This window comes from Coprinopsis cinerea, assembly GCF_000182895.1.
Source record: "Coprinopsis cinerea okayama7#130 chromosome 9 map unlocalized cont3.9, whole genome shotgun sequence".
NCBI classification, from domain to species: domain Eukaryota; kingdom Fungi; phylum Basidiomycota; class Agaricomycetes; order Agaricales; family Psathyrellaceae; genus Coprinopsis; species Coprinopsis cinerea.
In genome coordinates, this window is record NW_003307536.1 from 1,130,331 (window position 1) to 1,147,673 (window position 17,343).

A 17,343-nucleotide genomic window follows, 5' to 3' on the forward strand; every position below is an offset into this window, starting at 1 on the left:
TTCATTATACTCTGAATAGGTGAAATCAGGAAGGATGATGTAACTGAAGTGATGCGACCCGAATGGGGTGGTGGCAGGTGCTGAGAAATCGAGATGCTGGAGCCACGTCCACTGGTTCTAATTCCCTGTTGGACACCTCCTTGCACCTCCTCTGAGCCGCGCCTGTCAGTATAAAACGCTCCAACCCCCGACTTTGCCTGCAAATATATAAACCGACTTGTGAAAGTCGCGACTTGGAGTCGTTCAAACCAAATTAGGTTTCCGCTTCCGAGTCCGCTCAGAGGTCAATCGTTGGTGAGTTTCCCATGTCGAGCTGTTGGCTAGCCCTTGTTCACACAGCGCACTATGCTGGCCGACAGCACTTTGTCGCCTACCCATAGCCTGACGAGGTACGCATTCTGTATACTTGGTGCCACGAAAACTGCTGAGCACCGTCGCAGACTGCCAATTCCTCCAACGAACGCGTAAATACTCTGTAAGTCTTCAATCTGGCTCTCGATCAGCGAAGAAGTCTATCTGACGGAACACCTCGAAGAGACCTATTGTAATTCATTGACATGGACGGCAAGCCGTTCTCAAACGTGCCGTACTCTGTTGCCTCCACCACGTCGACAACCCATGGGGCTCCCCATCTTCATCGCGCTTCTTCTGCATACCCAGGCGTGACACAGTCACCCCAGGATCCAAATTTATACCAGGGGAGCCAATGCACACAGCCTCCGTCATACAGTCAAGATTTGTATACTTCAGCGTCCCACCACCACCGTCAGCATGGGTTTGGGCCTGACTCGCGACTCAATGTATACCCAGAATCAAGCCAGCGCACGCCGCTCCACGAATCAACAACCGAGAGCCTGGATTTTGGCCTCCCAAGCACGATCAATGCCCCACATTTAGCAACAAGTTTGAACCCCGCTCATGGGCATAATCACTTCGACAATCATCGTGGCTTTCTTCCTTCCTCAACGGGAAGTCAATCTTCGTCGGCCATCCCTCTAGATCATTCGCTTCCCCGCAAGCGCTCAATTCTAGAATTCCATTCGTCGCCACGCTTTTATACACCGCCGCACCCTCAACCTTTGGCATACCCCGCCGATTATGCATCAGCGTCTACGCCTTCGGGAGTGTTGCACGAGGATGCTACCCAACCGCTGAATTCCTTCTCTCATACGTCCCAAAACCCCGAAATATCCCCTAATCACGCCGCACCCTCACTCTCAACCATGTCATACCCTCATATCGCCAACACCACTGGTCACGTATCCTCCCTCAACCTATCAAATCCTGAAACACATCATAATTCGAACCCGCCAAAAGTCCCCGTTCCAATCCCCCCACCAATCCCCACCTCCATTCCCATGCGTAGAGCATCGCCTGACGAATGGGTCTCTCAAAGCCAATTCCCTCCAGGTCAACAGAACAACAGTCCAAATGAACAATGTTCCTCTTCTATGATGCCCATTGAACCCCATGTTCCCGAACGTCCGGGTACTGCGACACTATCTACCCACTACCGAGATGCAAATTCCAAAATTGACCAACTGCGTGCCCCATCCCCTTCCAGTTCATCTCTTCCGCAGAACGAGTCGAAATCTCAATCTCCTCCTCCTTCCGAGGAACCTCCTACCGATGGACTACCTCCCAAGAAGAAGAAGAAATCGAAAATGCATACTTGTGAAATATGTGACAAGAAGTTCCCTAGGTGAGATAAACCTTTCCTCTCTGTTTTTGATTTTGATTTTGTTGACGGTTTCTCTATAGGCCCAGTGGCCTACGGACCCATATGAACACGCACAACAATGCCAGACGTGAGTTTTGTTTGATGATTCCGGAGCTAGATAAAGGCTCATGTTTTGATTATAGCATACCCATGCGGCTTCCCAGGTTGCACGCGCACCTTTGGCGTTCGCTCGAACGCGAAGCGCCATTTGCGCACGCATGGTGTTATCCCCCAGCCATCCAACGATGTGCCCGCTGAGGCGGCGTACGTCGTTGGATTCAGTCCACCCGTTGTCAGCCCCTCTGTGGACACCAACATCCAAACCGATGCCACAGCGGACGGCAACCACCAGCAACCTCGACACCAAATGTCGCGAGCGCCGTTTTTCAAGCTACGGTGGATGCCGCCTAGTTTGACGAGCAGGACCAACGCTGCGTCGTTGAAGTCTGTGTCGGAAAGCGGGGACATTTCTGACGATGACGATGGGGAAGATGATGGAGCAGCAGGCATGCTGACGCTGCACCCGCCGCAAGATGGGATGCGGTTCATTGGCGCAGGTCAGCGTGATGGCAATGAATATCCTTCTTCAGCTTCCTCTCCATCCTCTACGAGGAACACGTGTCTTTGTGCTTTGCCCTGCTCCTCCAGTCCTTGTCTGTCCTTGGGATCCGTGGCCGACGACAGTTCGTTGTCTAATTCGTTCTCGGCGCATTCGTATTCATCCTCGCCCTGCGCCTCTTCATCGTCAGCCTATGGCAGCGCAGTGTCCCACACTGTCCAACAAAAGCCAAGAATTCCGGTGTATGATTCCAGTGGGACGTATCATTCTTCGCAGGTAGATGGTTCAAGTTCTTTCCAGTATGAGACTTGAGCTCACGATGGTCATGTTCCTCTTCGTCTCTCCTTTCTATCTATCCTCTTTCCCGTGGCCACGAATCAGCATTGGAACGCACGCGGGACCAGCAACTTCCATCCACCGTTACCGTCGACGTTGGTGGTCTGATCGGTGATTTGGGAGCTGCGGGAATGCCCTCACGCTTGTGGATGGCTTCCAGATATCTACCAGGACCATACTGTCCCCCTCGGCTTTGCCTCATGAAGGAGTCCGAGTCTGGACGCTTTGCCTTGCCATGCAACCATCCCGTTTGGCTTCGCCCAAAGTTGGGGCCTCGTCCGCCTCCGAACCCGTCGAGCCAAGCCCATTACCAATGACCTCATTGACCCATCCTCGTTATTCATCTATCCTTTTCATCTTGACTCACCTCTGTAATTATTCGCTCCCTCTTGGGTCTTTCGGTCGTTCTTTTCGTCGAACGTTCGTCTTCATGTCTTCGCCGGACTCCCTGGGTTAGACTTATCCCTTTTACATTGCGGTTACTATGTTCACGCTACTTTCATCTTGGATCCCAATTGACGATGATATCCCCTGCACTTCCATACATACCTCTTTCCCCGTCTCTCTTCCTTGTTAACGCTACTATTTAATACCTAATCGTTTCAAATCATATAAGAATTCAATTTTGGGTACATGTGGTTTTGATGTGATTCGTAGCACAGCGTTGGTACGTTGACTCTTCCAATTAGCTTCTCAGTTGGTTCTCTGAAGAATGGTGTAGAGGACAGCGAAGATGTGTTTTCGCAGAGGGCACCTTCAAGGTTAAAGTTTTGGCGTCTTTGGTTGACTCGCGGATCAAACGTGGGATGCCTCCATGTTACCGCCGGCATTTCCCCCTCGTGCCTTGATTTGGCCTTGATGCAAACCATTCCTCGAAACCTCGTCTTCCAACTTCAGAGGGTGCAAGTCAGGTCGGGACATGGCCCAGTATCCTTGCAAAATACCATCACTTGCACAGGCTTGGGCCTGGGCGCTAAGCATTTCTTAGGCGTAGCATCCCCGATGCCCAGGCCGGAGTCTCGCAACAAAGCTTGGGCCAAGAAAATGCGTCCATGTAACATCCGACGACGAAATCAAAACTTCCCACCAATCCCCTCTTGCCTCCCAACCACGACCAAACCGACCATCGACTGCTGGACCTTTCGTTTCTTTCTCGTTCTGTATACCTTTTCGCTTTCTTTGGCGCTTAATACGTCTTGTTGATTGAGGTGAGCTTCTTTCTTATTACTGTGGGGGACCCGAATCGTATTCGGTTCGGGAGAAGGAGAGTAGTGCTTATATTGATGATGTTTGCTTTTTGCAGATTTTTTTGTTGTTATTACAACCTCGACTGTCCCTACGAACGACGACTATACCCCTGTGGAAACGCCAAAAGATGCATTCGGTGTTTGCTATTGGCTTGCCCCTGCTGGTGAGCTTCTTCGCTGGACAAGCGGAAGCTGCTACCTGGTGCGTGTCTCGCGATTTTGGTCATACACTCGCTCTAACCTCTTGCATGTCCTCTACAGCAACGAGACCTCACCCTGCCCGCTTTCTTCTCCTTGCTGCAGTGAGTTGTCTGTTCGTGTCGTCGTGTTCGATTCAACGGCTTACAATTCCCGCGCCGCGTTGATGATGGATAGGTGAATACGGGTTCTGTGGAACTGGACATGTACGAGATTTTTTCTTGGCTGCTTGACCCCTTGGGGGCGGTTGTTGATGATGTCTGTCTGTCTAGTTCTGCCTTGGAGGTTGCAACCCCTTTTCTTCGAGAGCTCTGGATTCGTGCAAGCCTAATCCTATCTGCCAATCCAATACTGTAAGCAACACTTGCTTCTCTTCGCGCATGGTTAATCGAGGTTGACTTTTACAGTATACCTTTGGCGACACTTCTCGTATCGTCGATGTTAAGCAGTACCAGGGAGATACCCTTCTTCACGGTGAGTTACGATTGTCTTTTACATAGTTTGATAGTGTTAATTTCGTTGTATAGATTGGGTACTCGAAGGCGGCGATGTCCTCGTTACCAACGGAACCGACGGCCCTGAACTCGCTTTGACCCTCACCAAAGAAAACGAGGGCACCAAGCTCTCCTCGACTCGTTATGTGCACTATGGCACTATCACTGCCAGGATGAAGACGGGCAAGTGGGGAGGCGTTGTGACTGCTTTCATCACGATGAGTGATATCAAGGATGAAATTGATTGGGAGTTCCCTGGTGCTAAGACCGACGAGGGCCAGAGCAACTTTTTCTGGCAGGGAGTGATTCGTGAGTGCCGGTTTGTTGGGAATGTGTGATATACCCTTCTGACCAGTTTAATAGCTGAGACCAGTGCTGGTGGCTATCATGATGGACTTACTGATACTTTCTCCAACTACCACGATTATACGGTGTGTTGATTTACCTTTTTCCTCGGGGTGGTTGGTACTGATATGATTCCTTAGATCGATTGGCAACCTGATGCTTTGAGCTGGGGTATCGACGGCGAGATCATCCGTACTATCAGGAAGGAAGACACCTTGGATCCTGCAACTGGCGTTCACCGCTACCCAACGACCCCATCACGAATCCAACTCTCGTAAGTCAACCAATTTGCCTCGAAGTCCCATGTGGTTACTGAAAACCTTGGCGTGTATAGCATTTGGCCCGCTGGTATCGAATCGAGCGCTCCTGGCACCGTCGAATGGGCCGGAGGCATGATCGACTGGGACGACCCCGACTACGTTGCTGCCGGTCAATTCTACGCGATGGTCCAATCCGTCACCGTTCTTTGCGCACCTCCTCAGCAGCAGGGTGTCAATCTCACGTCCTACGTCTACAGTTCGAACCAAACCGTCGCTGAACCTTTGATCTCGTATACCAATCGCTCTACTCACTTGAAGGGTAGCGCAGTGTCTGTTGGACATGGTGGGATGCATGGTGTCATTGTTGGTGCTGTCACGCTGTTCCTGCTTGTCGTCCATGCTTTCTAGGCGTATCTGATTTAGATGTATACCCGTGCGTAATGTAAAACTGTTTGGATTTTTCGATGGATAGCGCCAGGGTGCAGGGTCTCGCATCGACCGACGCCCGACGCCACGACAAAACACTAAAATTAGTCTTTCACGAATTCACGGTGACGTGACTGTGGGGGTTGGTTGTGATCGGAATTTTTTTTTCTAGAGAAATCTAATTTGGTGTTGTTTTTTTCCATGCGGGTGCCAAATAGGGGAAGAGGCAGAATTTCGCTCCACATCTGTGCATCAAGGATTTGACGAACGTGTGCGGGTTTAGATTCTGCTCTATCCAGTCTTGCTTAGGAGTCCTGCTGCTCGCTTACTTATAAAGCTGCCAACAAGCCAAAGCGGTCACCTTGACCTCCGCCCCTAGAAACCATGTTCGTCCTTCCGGTCACTTGTCTGCTGCTATGTCTCGAGATCGGCGCCTCCCTGGGGGCTGTTGTCCAGGTTCCTCTGACTGCCTCAGAGGCAACAGAGGTTGATGTCAGTAAGTACTCAACAACTAACTATAAAACCTCTGCGATCGTATTGACTTTTTGTTTAGAACCCAAGAAGTTAAAGGGCCGATTCCTGCACATAACCGACATACACCCCGATCCACACTATCGACCAAACACCGCCCAGAAGAAAGCTTGTCATAGAAAGCGGAATAAAAAGTCCAAGAACAACGCTGGCTATTGGGGAACACCGTATTCGTGCGTCTTCTTTCCTGCGTAGCATTCCCGAGGAGATTTGACGGACTGGGTTTAACAGAGATTGTGACGCTCCAACGCGTTTGACCAACTTTACGTTGGACTATATTGGCAAGAACTGGGGGAACGAGATTGATTTTGTCGTGTGTACGTCCTCGCCTCTCTGTTTCGATGCTTTTCAGGCTTATCGAATGTGGATTTAGGGACTGGCGATAATGCAAGGTCAGTCTGCTCAAGTCGCGCGCGGAGAAACATCCGGGCTCAACAACGGTTGCGATAGACACGACAACGACAGACAGATTCCTAGAACTCCAGCAGAGATCTACGACCTCAATAGAGCAGTAGCGGCGAAAATGGAGCGGGTCTTCTCTTCCCGTGGAATCCCTCTGGTTCCTACTATCGGTACGTACGGAGGCTATGCTATCGGCGTATTGTGCTCATACCTTACTTTTCGCTGAATTGGCGGATCTCAGGGAACAACGATGTATGGCGTGAGTGTCCAGTTCCAGTCCAGCCTTTTCTGATCGTCTGACCTCTTCGTTTTTAGCTCATGTTAGTACCATTTTGTGACCCTCTCGTCCCGCATTCGAAATTGCTAACCGGACTCTTCGGGCATCAAGAACATCATGGCTCCAGGTCAGTACATCGACTTCCGAATCCCAGGCTCTGCGGGGTTCCGCTCAAACGTGCGTCGATTACTTACCTGCTTTGTGTTCAATCTAGGACCGAACAGTATTACCTACGAGTACTCCAAGTAAGGAATTCGGCTGGGCGTCTAACGTGATCTATGATTAACATTGACCACTATCTTTAGGATTTGGGCCAAGCATATCCCATTCCCATATTTGCAGGTTTTCCAGCGCGGGGGCTATTTCGCTAAAGAGATCGTGCCGGACGAGTTGGCTGTGATCAGCCTTAACACCATGTACTTTTACGACTCGAACAAGGGTGCGTCTCCTATTGGCATTTGGCACGACTTTTTAACTGATTGCTTGTTCCCTGTTAGCGGTTAATGGCTGCCCCTATCGGGACCGCAACGATCCTGGAAACCTACAGCTAGACTGGCTGGAAGTGCAACTTAAGGAGTTCATGCACAGGGGGCTACAGGTGAGCTCGAACAGAGTTTCAATTGAGTCTGTATACTGACAGGACCCTTCTAGACCTACATTATCGGACACGTCCCGCCCTCTCCAGGCAACTACTTCCCGGAATGTGTACGTTCGTTCTTTGGCTGCTCCTGTCCATCTGCTGATTGCTATTCAGTATGTGCGCTACGTCGAGCTCGCACTGCGCTTCCAGAACGTTATCCTCGGACATCTGTTTGGGGTAAGCCTCAATTCCAATCGCAGGCCAACGTGGTACTGATCACCTCCCCTAGCACATGAACGTCGACCACGTACGCTCCTATACCTCTAACTCGAAAAGGCCTTTACTGACCTCCTGAACCAGTTCTTCTTCCTGGAGGAAATAGACCTTCAAATCCTCCCCGAAGAAGAGAATAAAGTCAGGATCACCGGGAACGATGCAGCTCTCTACGATACGCTCATCACCGAGTTTGCGGAACTCCCAAAACCCAAGCCCTCCGAGATGGACAACTACGCGGTCGTCAACGTCGCCCCAGCAGTGGTCCCCAACCCTTACCTGCCAAGCTTCCGGATTTTCTCGTACAATATCACGGACCCTTCCTACAGCATTACGAAGGGAAAGAAACGGGAGCATGGCCATAGACGAGGAAAGCGAGGTGACAAGTCGGTGCACTGCAAGGAACCAAAGTACAAGAATACTTGGAGGTGTCATTTGCAGGAGCCATGGAACTCGGACACCAAGTCTCCGTCGAGGCTGAACCAGTACTGGACACCATTGGGTTATGCTCAGGTAATGAACGATTCCGTTATATTGCAGCGGTGGGATACTGATCTTAGTGGTATGCAGTACAACATCCCTAACCTGGGCGAAGCGAACAAGACACATCCGCCTCGTTTCGAACTGGAATACGTCACGTTCGACCCTTCCCTACTCCACCCGTCGCCGGAGGACGACCTGGACAGCTTTGTCTACCCACTACCGCCCAGGAACCTTCCAGAAGAGCTCCAGGACCCCCAAGTCAACAAATCGTCTACGTATGCGCCATACAAGATGAAAGATCTGACGATCCCGTCTTGGGTGAAGCTGGGAAGGAAACTGGCGGACGAGAATAACGGCAAGCTACGGAAGAAATTTAGACGCTTCATGTATGCTGGGCGTAAGGGTTTCTAAGTAATCCATTGCGGATGGACATTTGCTTTTTAGCTGGAACTTTTGTGATAGAGTCAAGGTTTGGCCCCTGTTGTTGACTAGCATTGTGGTGATATCCTTACAGTAGTAGGCCCTCCGTAGCATGCATAATCGTCGTTATCCCGTGTATTGTATCTATATGTCATGCTATGTACCGATCTGTCGAAACTTGTTCAACTTAACAACGTCGAGACACTGGCCGTGTCCGACTCTGCAGCCTCGATGGTAATCTTTACCGCGTCGAGGTCGTCGTCATCATCCTCCTCTGCGGCGGCAGCCTGTTCGAACTCCTCCAACAGATCCATTGTTTCTTGGTTGATAGCAGTCAAAGCCTGGCTCATCGTCCACGTCTTCAAAACTACACCGTCCTCCACCTCTGGTCCTTGTCCTGGGAGTGGCAACAGGGGGTCGTAGCCCATCAACGCCTGGACGCCTCGTATCCTTCGGTACGTTGCTTCCGCCAGTTTGAGCGACTTAATCTTGACCGATCGCACGACAGTTCGCATCCCTCCGCCTCCTGGAAGCCCTGCAGATGGCGGTCCTTGCCACGCAGATGGCGAAGCCGGTCCCAAGTGGATGATCTGCGGTCCAGGGCCAGTGCCGTCATAGGGACGTTTGTCGGATGGGGAGATGGGAGAGACTTGATAGCCGGGTCGGCGAACATCCAAAAAGGCAGGTGTGGGCTCCAGCAATGCTGGCCCGGTCATGGGCGAAAGTCTTGGTGAGGCATCAGGAGACGGAACGTATCCTGACCCCCGATTACGGACCTTGGAGAATATTGAGGAAACTGGCCGTCTCCGAGGAGAAGAGAGGTTTGGTGCGCGTTGGACCTTGCGAAGCTCGACGTCGAGGGCGACAATCTTCTCGGTCGTCAAGAGTCGCAATTGCAACCTTAGTGGCGTCCTGTACGCCCAAAGGAACTCCAGAACCGACCATAACATGTAGTCGATAACGCGGGGACGAGCAAAGGTATAGTCCTGTAGTGCAAAGTGCACCCCGGCGGACATCGTCGACAGATGGCTCCATGCTGAAGGTGATGGATCGAGCGATGGATACTGCGCGCTGACTCGGGGTGAGGCGGTTGGGGAATTGTAGGCAGAGTTGAAGGCAGAGGGTATTTCCTGGCGAACCGCGAAGTCGGCGTTGCCGTCGGACAGCATTGCCTTTAGGAACGCTGCTATTCGTTCCCAGATCCCCGGGATGGATGAAGAGATATCCACTTCGGCGCGGATAACGATAATCTTGAGGATCTGAAGCGCCATGACGAAGACCGGGAGTTTCGATCGTAGGTAGGCTGTCTCCCCCCGCGCATTCTTATCCTTTGATTTGGACCTCTGTAGCCCCTCCACCTTTGTGCTCTTCTGACATGCCGCGATGACATAGAACAGAAGTCGCAACCAACCGCTGGCCAGAACTGAACGATGTCGAGGTTGGGTACGCAAGCCATCGGCGTTGATCTGAGCTTCGGTTTTCATTGCAATGGCCAGGGGAAGGACGACGCCCGCAAGGAAACCATAGGTCGGCGTTCTCTTCTCAATCTCTGCGATGACATCTGCTCCCTCCAAGAAGACGCACTCTGCAATCAACTGGATCAAAGCGGGCCTACAGGCCAATGTCTGAAGATGATTCTCCGATGCAGCCAATTCGCAGGTGGCGAGTCCTGCAGTGCATATTTCGCCAACAACTACCTGGGAAAATGGTCGGTTGCTGGCATAGGCTGGGAGTAGTGTAAGGCGGTGGACGGCGTGGAAGATCTCGGTCACATCGATGGTAGCCATATAGGCATGGAGCATAGGAGCAAGGTCCCGAAGGAATGTCACCACGGCCTTGGGTTCGGGAGGGTGTTCAGGGAAAAGGACGGTTTGGACGAAGTCGGACAGGAATGCCGACAAAGTCTTGTTACTGTCGTTATTCGAGTCTTTCAATACGAGCTTGAAGATTTCGATGACTTGTCGAGACACCTTCGACGATATCTCACCTCCAGCTTTTCCAAAGCTGAGGACGAGTTGGAGATAATCCATCCGCAGGACTTTTGGGTCGCTTTGGGTCCGGGTTTGCTCGGAAGAATGGCTCTCCATGTTGGCGGGTAAGAGAGTATAGTCATCAGTGGAACGTGGGGCCGCGTCCGTCCTGATTTTGCCACCTTTCAAAAGGATGGAAGCCAATGCGGAGATGCCTTCGACCAAAACGTTGCGCGTGGATCCGGATGCCTGGAAAAGAGATGGTGTCAAAAGTCGAAGGAGCCGCATGTAGTATTGTGCGCGAATGATAGTAATGTCGTGGGCGATGACCGTAAGGAAAAGTCGGACGAAGTTGTCCATACGTAACCGTTCGGCTTCATACTCATCGGGAAATAGTAGAGAGAGTTGGGTTGTTTGTGTTGAGGAATCCGTCCGCCTAAGGCTTGCCAGGAACGTTTGCGGTTTCTCTTCAGCCGTGTTGACGATCAACGCCTCCCGTTCTTGAGTCTTGTTGATGTTATGGATGCCCGCAGCGTCGACAGTGAAAACTGAACTTCCTTTCGTGAGAGAAAAAAAAAGATCGTAGACGCTCTTGGAGAACGCCGCCTCATCTATGCCTGGCAACAGGGACATTTGACCAACCACCCCAAGTGCTTGGAAGAGGAAGGACTCGGAGTGGAGTGCGTAGAAGCGATTGACTGCATATTCGATCGCAGGGCGGATGCCTGGATGCGTCGCCGACTCGACATAAACCTTGACAAGCGCAGGCATGAAGAGGGTGTAAGCCGTCCCGGAGGTGAAAAGTCGCCGGAATCGAGTTGTCGCTACCATAAGCGCTGACGGAAATGTGACTGTCAGATGTAGACACATTGCAAGGGATTCGTAAGCACTCACCGATCAGTGCATGTCCAACAATTCCAATGTCATGGCCATGTTTACAGAGAATTTTGTTGATTCCATCGATCCAGAGAGCAAGTTCGTTACGATCGCTGAGGTGCCTGGACATGGAACGGAACACTTGGGCTACGAGGAGGAGATGGCTCCTAGCGAAGATGAGGGAGAATGTTTCCAATGTCGACTCTGGAGGATTCACTTGATTTTGGGCATCAGGGACCATATCGCCTAGTTCTAGAGGTCGAGGTTCCAGCGTCTCGCGAGATAACGATGGTAACACAAGCCGACTCGCATTCTTGCGGACCAGGGTGACATCTTGACTATTCCGCTTGAGCATGGCGAGGAACAACAAGTTCTGTGATATTCGAACCATAGTCGTGGAGAGAATACGGGTTGCAACGTCTTCGAAGGGGTTGGCAAAGTCGTCAAACCCTCGCGGAAACATAGGTCCCTTCGGAGCTGTATCAGCGAACCACAAGGCTCCCGATGGCACAACAAATGGATCCGTTTTCGATCGTCGAATCTCTCGCATAGACATCCCGTTGACCTGTGTGATGACAGAAGCCAGTACTGGTAGAACGAGCGCATATTCGTGCAGTGTTTCGGGAACGTCGAGTTGGCGTGCAGCGTACTTCAGGAATCCCATAAGGTTGTTGAAGATGCTGTGGCTCATGGGTGGTGGTAGGACTTGGTGAGCATGAAGGTACGTCGAGAGCGTAGCGACTGCTCTTGCGATGTCCTTCTGTTCCCCAGCAAACATATCCATGACTGGTCTGGTGAGAAGAGGGGGATCATTTCGCATCAAGTCGAGCAGGGTAGCCCTCGTTGCGGCCGCGACGAGGAAGTTGGGGTCGTACATGAGCTTCGAAAGGCGGATGAATATTTGCGTTAGAGGTGGGACGAAGATGGCTCGTCGCTTATGGCTCGATTGCGGGCCCCCGGATGTTGAGCTGCGTCTGAGGAGGCTGGTTTGACCCTCTTCTCCATCAGGTTTGCTTGGGCGAAGATGTCGTCTCGATGGTGGCGCTACTGCTGGTGAAGGTTGTGGGCTGGGCATGGGCGACGCTGCAGAACCAACCGTTGGGGCCATAGAATCAATGGTGCTGATAGTAAAATCCATCTTCTCCAATTGGGTGATCGGTAGTAGTGACATCGGAGTCCTTTCACGCTCGCGCTGAGGATCATTGGGTCCAGCATTGTCATCACCCCATCCCAATTCTGCAAGTTGTTTGCGCAGTTCGGTAGGGATTTCGCTTTCCTGAGAATCACTTGCATCTTCGCTGGGAAGGTATAAGGTCGTGCCCATATCTGTTGCAACAAACGGGAGGGGTAGGCGAGCCATTTTGAAGGGTCGATGGGCTCTGTCGACGACAAAGTTCTGCGACATGATCTGGAATCGCCAGTTGATAAGACTACCGATCTTTCTGACCGCCTCGAGTCTCGTCCTCTCATCAGAGCTGGAGAACCATAAGCATGAAGACGGGGTGGTAGTGGTTGGTCCGTACCTCTGAAGGTCCACTTCGATGAGGGCAAGGAAACTTCTGGTAGCCCTCTCCGCGCATTGCATCAGTAAGAAGCACGCCTAAAAGAAGGTCAGCAACCGCCCATATAGTCTTTGCACGTTTACTTACCGGGCCAGTTGAAGGAGAATCCACCGTCGTATCGAGACACCTTTCCCAGAGAATCGAGCCCAATTCCACATAATCGTCCTCCATCAACAATGGCGAAACAGCAACGAAAAGTTTCATTGCCTTTGAAGCAAACCCCTTCAACAACCCATCTATCAAACCCCGTCGTTCCTCGAATAGAGCACCGATGTCGAGGATTTTAGGATCCGTTTCCGACCTTGCTCGTTCATACTGTGTGGTAGCTAGCAGAATCGTACTCCGGCGCTGACAGATTATTTCAGGTCACCCGTGGCGTCGAAGAGCTTTGGTCTGTGTGACTTACAGTTTGACTCTGATGGGCACTTTCTCGGGCGGCTTGGAAGACGTCGTGAATGCGTTCCATGGCTTCGGTAACTTCCTGGTCGAGATCCCCTGAGAGGTCATCTTCTTCAAAGAAGTCCGAGAACCATAACAACGTTCGATGAAGCCAGCCAACACTAGAAAGAACTGCTTCAATGATGGCGCCGCATGAGACAGGGGAATGCCTTACGGTTTCAAGGACTTTGTCAACAGTCGGAACTCTCGGAACAGCATGCAGAGTAGGGTCCGTTGAGAAGGCGGTATCCGCGCCGTTTTCTCCTGATCGACAATGAGGCTGGGTGAAGGCCCCTGAATGGTATGGATTTGCTTACCTTGGCTTCGAGCAGGATAGACATCCTTGATTCCAATGCAACCAAGAACTTCCCTATCGCCAGGGATGGTTCTGGACCTGAGGCATCTTTGTTTCTACGAAGATCTTGTAGTCGTCCAATGAGCTCGACCATCAATATCGACTGTCCCAATCTCGCTACCCCCCAAGGCGTCCCACTGGAAGGCAAAGACGACTGTTCCTTTGTCGCACCCACATCACTCATCAAAGCGATCGACATCATCTCAGCATCGCGCCACCAGAAGTCCGTCACAAACTTGGAGTAGATAACCAAGGTGCACAGGTGGTTGATGACGGTGAATTCTTTGCTCGATGCGGCACATAGGAACAAGGGTTTGAAGAAGATTTGCGGGTACAGTCGGGATAGGCTATTCAACAAATTGCCCAACTCGACATTTGGATATGGCGGTGGGTCATTGACTAGACGCTGTTGAAGGCAGATGTTAGCTTGCGTCCGAGAAGCATGAAATATCTCGTACATCGTTGAGAACGGGGAGAAATGCTGCAACCGCGGTCTTTCGATCGGGATCAGGGAGTTGGTCGACGATACGCGTAAGCAGATGGATCACTAAAGGCCACGGATATTCTGAAATCTGAACGCAAGTTAGACCTCCTTTATTCCAGATGGATTCCGCCATCTTACCGCTCGACCCAGGGTTTTGTCCACGGTGCTCCTCCACTGCACATCTTCGTCATGCAGCCATCGGCACAACGTACTGATAGCCCATCTGACGACTTCTCTGGCATTATCCAGGCACAGAAGTTCGAAGACGACTTTAGATATATGGCCTCGGCAGTCGAGGGCGATGGTTTGATCCAGAAGATTGGTTTCTGGGATTAAACGGGTTCGAAGGATGTTTACGATTTGTTGAGCTACTGCGTGTTTCTCCCCAGGCTCCAATCCTTGTTCTTGTAACAGAACGGAAGCTGACTTGCAGAATGCATTAAGCTTCCGGGAATGGATAACCATCTGTAGGGAGGTCAGTTTTCCCGGTTCTGTTGCTGGAGGCCAGTAGTCCTGGATATCAGAGGGTTAATAATCAAGGCTTGAAATAAGACAGGTACGATGTGCACCTCAACAATGTTCAATAGCAGCCAGACACGGGTTGACTGAGATGAATTCTCGAGACACCGCATCAAAGCTTCCAGGAACACCAGTCTTCGCACTACAGCCTGGGTGTCTTCCTGGAGCCAGACGACGCCGTAGGTCTCCTCCACATCCCCATCACTGATGTTCCCATACGAGCCTGATATAAACTTCTCGATAAGGTTCTTCAGTAATTTGGTCTCGCCTTCGTGAAACGGCCCTGACATAGGGGAGTGCAAGAAAGCCAGGGTGATTACAAGGTGATGACAGATGCTTTGAAACCCAGGTAGTGATATGGTTGTCTTGTTCCTTTCTCCGGGTGCGATGAATCGCCCGAGATTGGATAGTATGAGGGTTCGGGTAGGCGATGCAGGAAGTAATGCGGCTTTGCAGCACCAAAGACATCTATTGACGTTACTAGACTAGAGACAAGGTTAGCAAGTCGTAAAGCAGTGGGACAAAGTGACTCACTTCATCTTGGGGCAACCATGATTTGATCAATAACTCGAAAGTTTCCAGAGCAATGGTGCGTTCCTCTTCCCACCGTGTGGATCTACTAGGGACAAGGAAGGGCGCAAGTAGGCAAGACAAAACCTCCTCTTCGTTAGGCAAATAAGCGGAGAGTGCTGTGTCTGGGGCTGGTGCAGAGTGATAAAGAAGTAGTTGATACAGGGACTTCAAGGACGCGGCTTTGGGGACTGATGGAAAAGACAGTGCCGACGGAGGTCGCTTGCCGTCGCTTTTCTTGGTTGCCCCTGTATTGTGCATAGTAGATGCACCCGAGCCGAGGGTGTTTGTCGACATGAACGGCAGGACGCTGCCCCCAATGGTGGCCTGAATGTCCTTGTCTGAGCTTTTCGCCTTCGTAAGTTCGGGGTATCGAACAGCGAGACAGACTCTTGTTATGTCTTCTGCGAACTTGCGGTTATCATTTGCCTCCCTCGCGTTATCAACAACATGTCTGAATCCAAACTTCGGGAGACGCGTTTTACCGCTCCTCGAGGACGCAGGTGAAGCAGGCCGGGGTACCTGAGCCGGTGGTGTGGAAGGTCGGCTTCCAGGAGCAACTGGAAGAACATGCTGGCGAAGTTGGTCCCACCGCCGTGATGGGGACGCTGAGCGATGGCTATCCGGCGTCTTGGGGCGAGCGGGCAAGGAGGGACTTTGTCGAATGGGGTCCGAATACTTGGTCGCCGTTGGTGTCTGTGGTCTTGACGCGAAAGGGTCTTCGACAGGGGAAGTCACCCTTCCCTGACGAGCAAGAAACTCTTCAAAGGCTTCTGGGGGTTGGTACTCTTGGACATCGGACAGAGACGGCTTGGAAGCTGTCCGTCCATGGCGAAACCAGCTTTCGCGGTCGCTGCTGGAGCCCTCGGAGGAAGAACGTCGCGATCTTGGACTCTTGATATTGTCGAATGAAAATAATCTTTTCGGTACTGAGCGTTTAACCTCCTTGTCGTTTTTCGAGGCTGACATTATAGGTGGTCATAGTCAATAGGAGGCCCCGCCGTCGTCGCGAGATCACCGTCAGCGCTGCATCTCTGTCCGAGCAAAGCGGAACACGTGAAGCCAGTGATTTCAGCCCCCGCTCGGTCTCCGCCGGATCATTCTTCGCAGTTCATCAGTCCTTTTCCTTGTCTCTCCTTCCTCGAACGCTTGACTCGGTATTCTGGAGAACGGGGAACGCATCTTTCGTTGCGATGAGAAATAAACCGTCTCTGGGACTCTTTCTGTTCAACCAGTTCCGGCGGAACAAGGTCACGCACTGGTAACCAGCTACTCGTCAATCGTCCATGTGAAGTTGGTGACTTACTCCAGTGAATTCTTTCGGACTTCTGAATCTTCTTGCTTCTGAAGAATTTTTGCGCGCGCCCCGCGCAGACGAGAATCTCGAAAGGCACTGCAGAATATCAAGTTCTGATCGATGGGCGACTTGGAAACCTGTTCGACGTGACGAAATTGTCCTCTCTCTTATCTCGGTCTGCAATGATTGGCTCTATGCTAGTACCCTGATCGCGTCACGGGGCAAATTCTCCCAAGGTCTCCTTTGTCCGGCTATCCAAAATGGCTAATTCGCGCGGTGGTTCGCAACCACGATACGAAGATCCGCTGATAAGGACCAGTCGAGTCTTCAAGGTGACTGCTTGGTTTTCTGAAAGTCCTTGGCCTTACGACAATTATTGACCCTTTGACGCCAGAGTCTGCCTTCCAGTTGCAAATCCCGCTAAAGTAAAACTCGAACAGCACGTCTTTCTCGAGGACCCGGCATTTTTTTTGGCGTCACACGACCATACCAAACCTGCAGATAAGAATAGCGTCCAATCATCGGCCGCCAGTGAGATTCATGATTTGTGGAACAACGTCGCCATACCACTGTCGATATCCCGTCCAAAAATGCCTCAACCACGTTTCTACGTCTCCAAAAATATTGCTTTTGTTGACACTGGTCTAGAACAGGCTTGATGGGGATCTTATGCAGGACCCTATATATATGACTCTGGGCAAGCCATCTAACTCCCTCGTTC

The 17,343-nt window shown here is 51.4% G+C and overlaps 4 protein-coding genes across 4 annotated transcripts; 3 read left to right on the forward strand and 1 right to left on the reverse strand.

Annotated features, from left to right (window-relative positions):
- Positions 1 to 557: 557 nt before the first annotated feature.
- Positions 558 to 2,591, forward strand: CC1G_02553 (hypothetical protein; the record flags this gene model as incomplete). The annotated part of the gene is made up of 3 exons (XM_001832239.2): positions 558 to 1,702; positions 1,762 to 1,808; positions 1,864 to 2,591. 3 exons carry the CDS (start codon positions 558 to 560, stop codon positions 2,589 to 2,591), a joined length of 1,920 nt encoding a protein of 639 aa, XP_001832291.2.
- A 1,144-nt stretch (positions 2,592 to 3,735) lies between these two features.
- CC1G_02554 (Utr2p) lies at positions 3,736 to 5,567 on the forward strand (the record flags this gene model as incomplete). Its single annotated transcript, XM_001832240.2, has 10 exons — positions 3,736 to 3,823; positions 3,919 to 4,064; positions 4,124 to 4,164; positions 4,238 to 4,266; positions 4,333 to 4,413; positions 4,468 to 4,534; positions 4,588 to 4,863; positions 4,918 to 4,985; positions 5,040 to 5,173; positions 5,234 to 5,567. Exons 2-10 carry the CDS (start codon positions 3,991 to 3,993, stop codon positions 5,565 to 5,567), a joined length of 1,104 nt encoding a protein of 367 aa, XP_001832292.1. The 5' UTR covers positions 3,736 to 3,823; positions 3,919 to 3,990.
- Positions 5,568 to 5,850: 283 nt separating this feature from the next.
- On the forward strand, positions 5,851 to 8,713 carry CC1G_02555 (endopolyphosphatase). Its single transcript, XM_001832241.2, has 16 exons — positions 5,851 to 6,081; positions 6,139 to 6,289; positions 6,348 to 6,433; positions 6,490 to 6,508; positions 6,567 to 6,688; positions 6,760 to 6,777; positions 6,834 to 6,838; positions 6,907 to 6,922; positions 7,010 to 7,040; positions 7,101 to 7,234; positions 7,293 to 7,393; positions 7,447 to 7,500; positions 7,550 to 7,612; positions 7,665 to 7,682; positions 7,736 to 8,161; positions 8,219 to 8,713. Exons 1-16 carry the CDS (start codon positions 5,970 to 5,972, stop codon positions 8,540 to 8,542), a joined length of 1,680 nt encoding a protein of 559 aa, XP_001832293.2. The 5' UTR covers positions 5,851 to 5,969; the 3' UTR covers positions 8,543 to 8,713.
- A 20-nt stretch (positions 8,714 to 8,733) lies between these two features.
- On the reverse strand, positions 8,734 to 16,294 carry CC1G_02556 (hypothetical protein; the record flags this gene model as incomplete). The annotated part of the gene is made up of 11 exons (XM_001832242.2): positions 8,734 to 11,357; positions 11,416 to 12,872; positions 12,921 to 12,997; positions 13,047 to 13,307; positions 13,366 to 13,519; positions 13,573 to 13,661; positions 13,715 to 14,158; positions 14,211 to 14,324; positions 14,375 to 14,749; positions 14,806 to 15,240; positions 15,290 to 16,294. The coding sequence occupies 11 exons, from the start codon at positions 16,292 to 16,294 to the stop codon at positions 8,734 to 8,736; spliced, it is 7,035 nt and encodes a 2,344-aa protein (XP_001832294.2).
- Positions 16,295 to 17,343: the final 1,049 nt, after the last annotated feature.

Coding starts and splice junctions, on each gene's coding strand:
- CC1G_02555 (XM_001832241.2), top strand. CDS start 5,970: ATGTTCGTCCTTCCGGTCACTTGTCTGCTGCTATGTCTCGAGATCGGC. Junction 7,501..7,549: donor GCAACTACTTCCCGGAATGT/GTACGTTCGTTC, acceptor ATTGCTATTCAG/TATGTGCGCTACGTCGAGCT. Junction 8,162..8,218: donor CACCATTGGGTTATGCTCAG/GTAATGAACGAT, acceptor AGTGGTATGCAG/TACAACATCCCTAACCTGGG.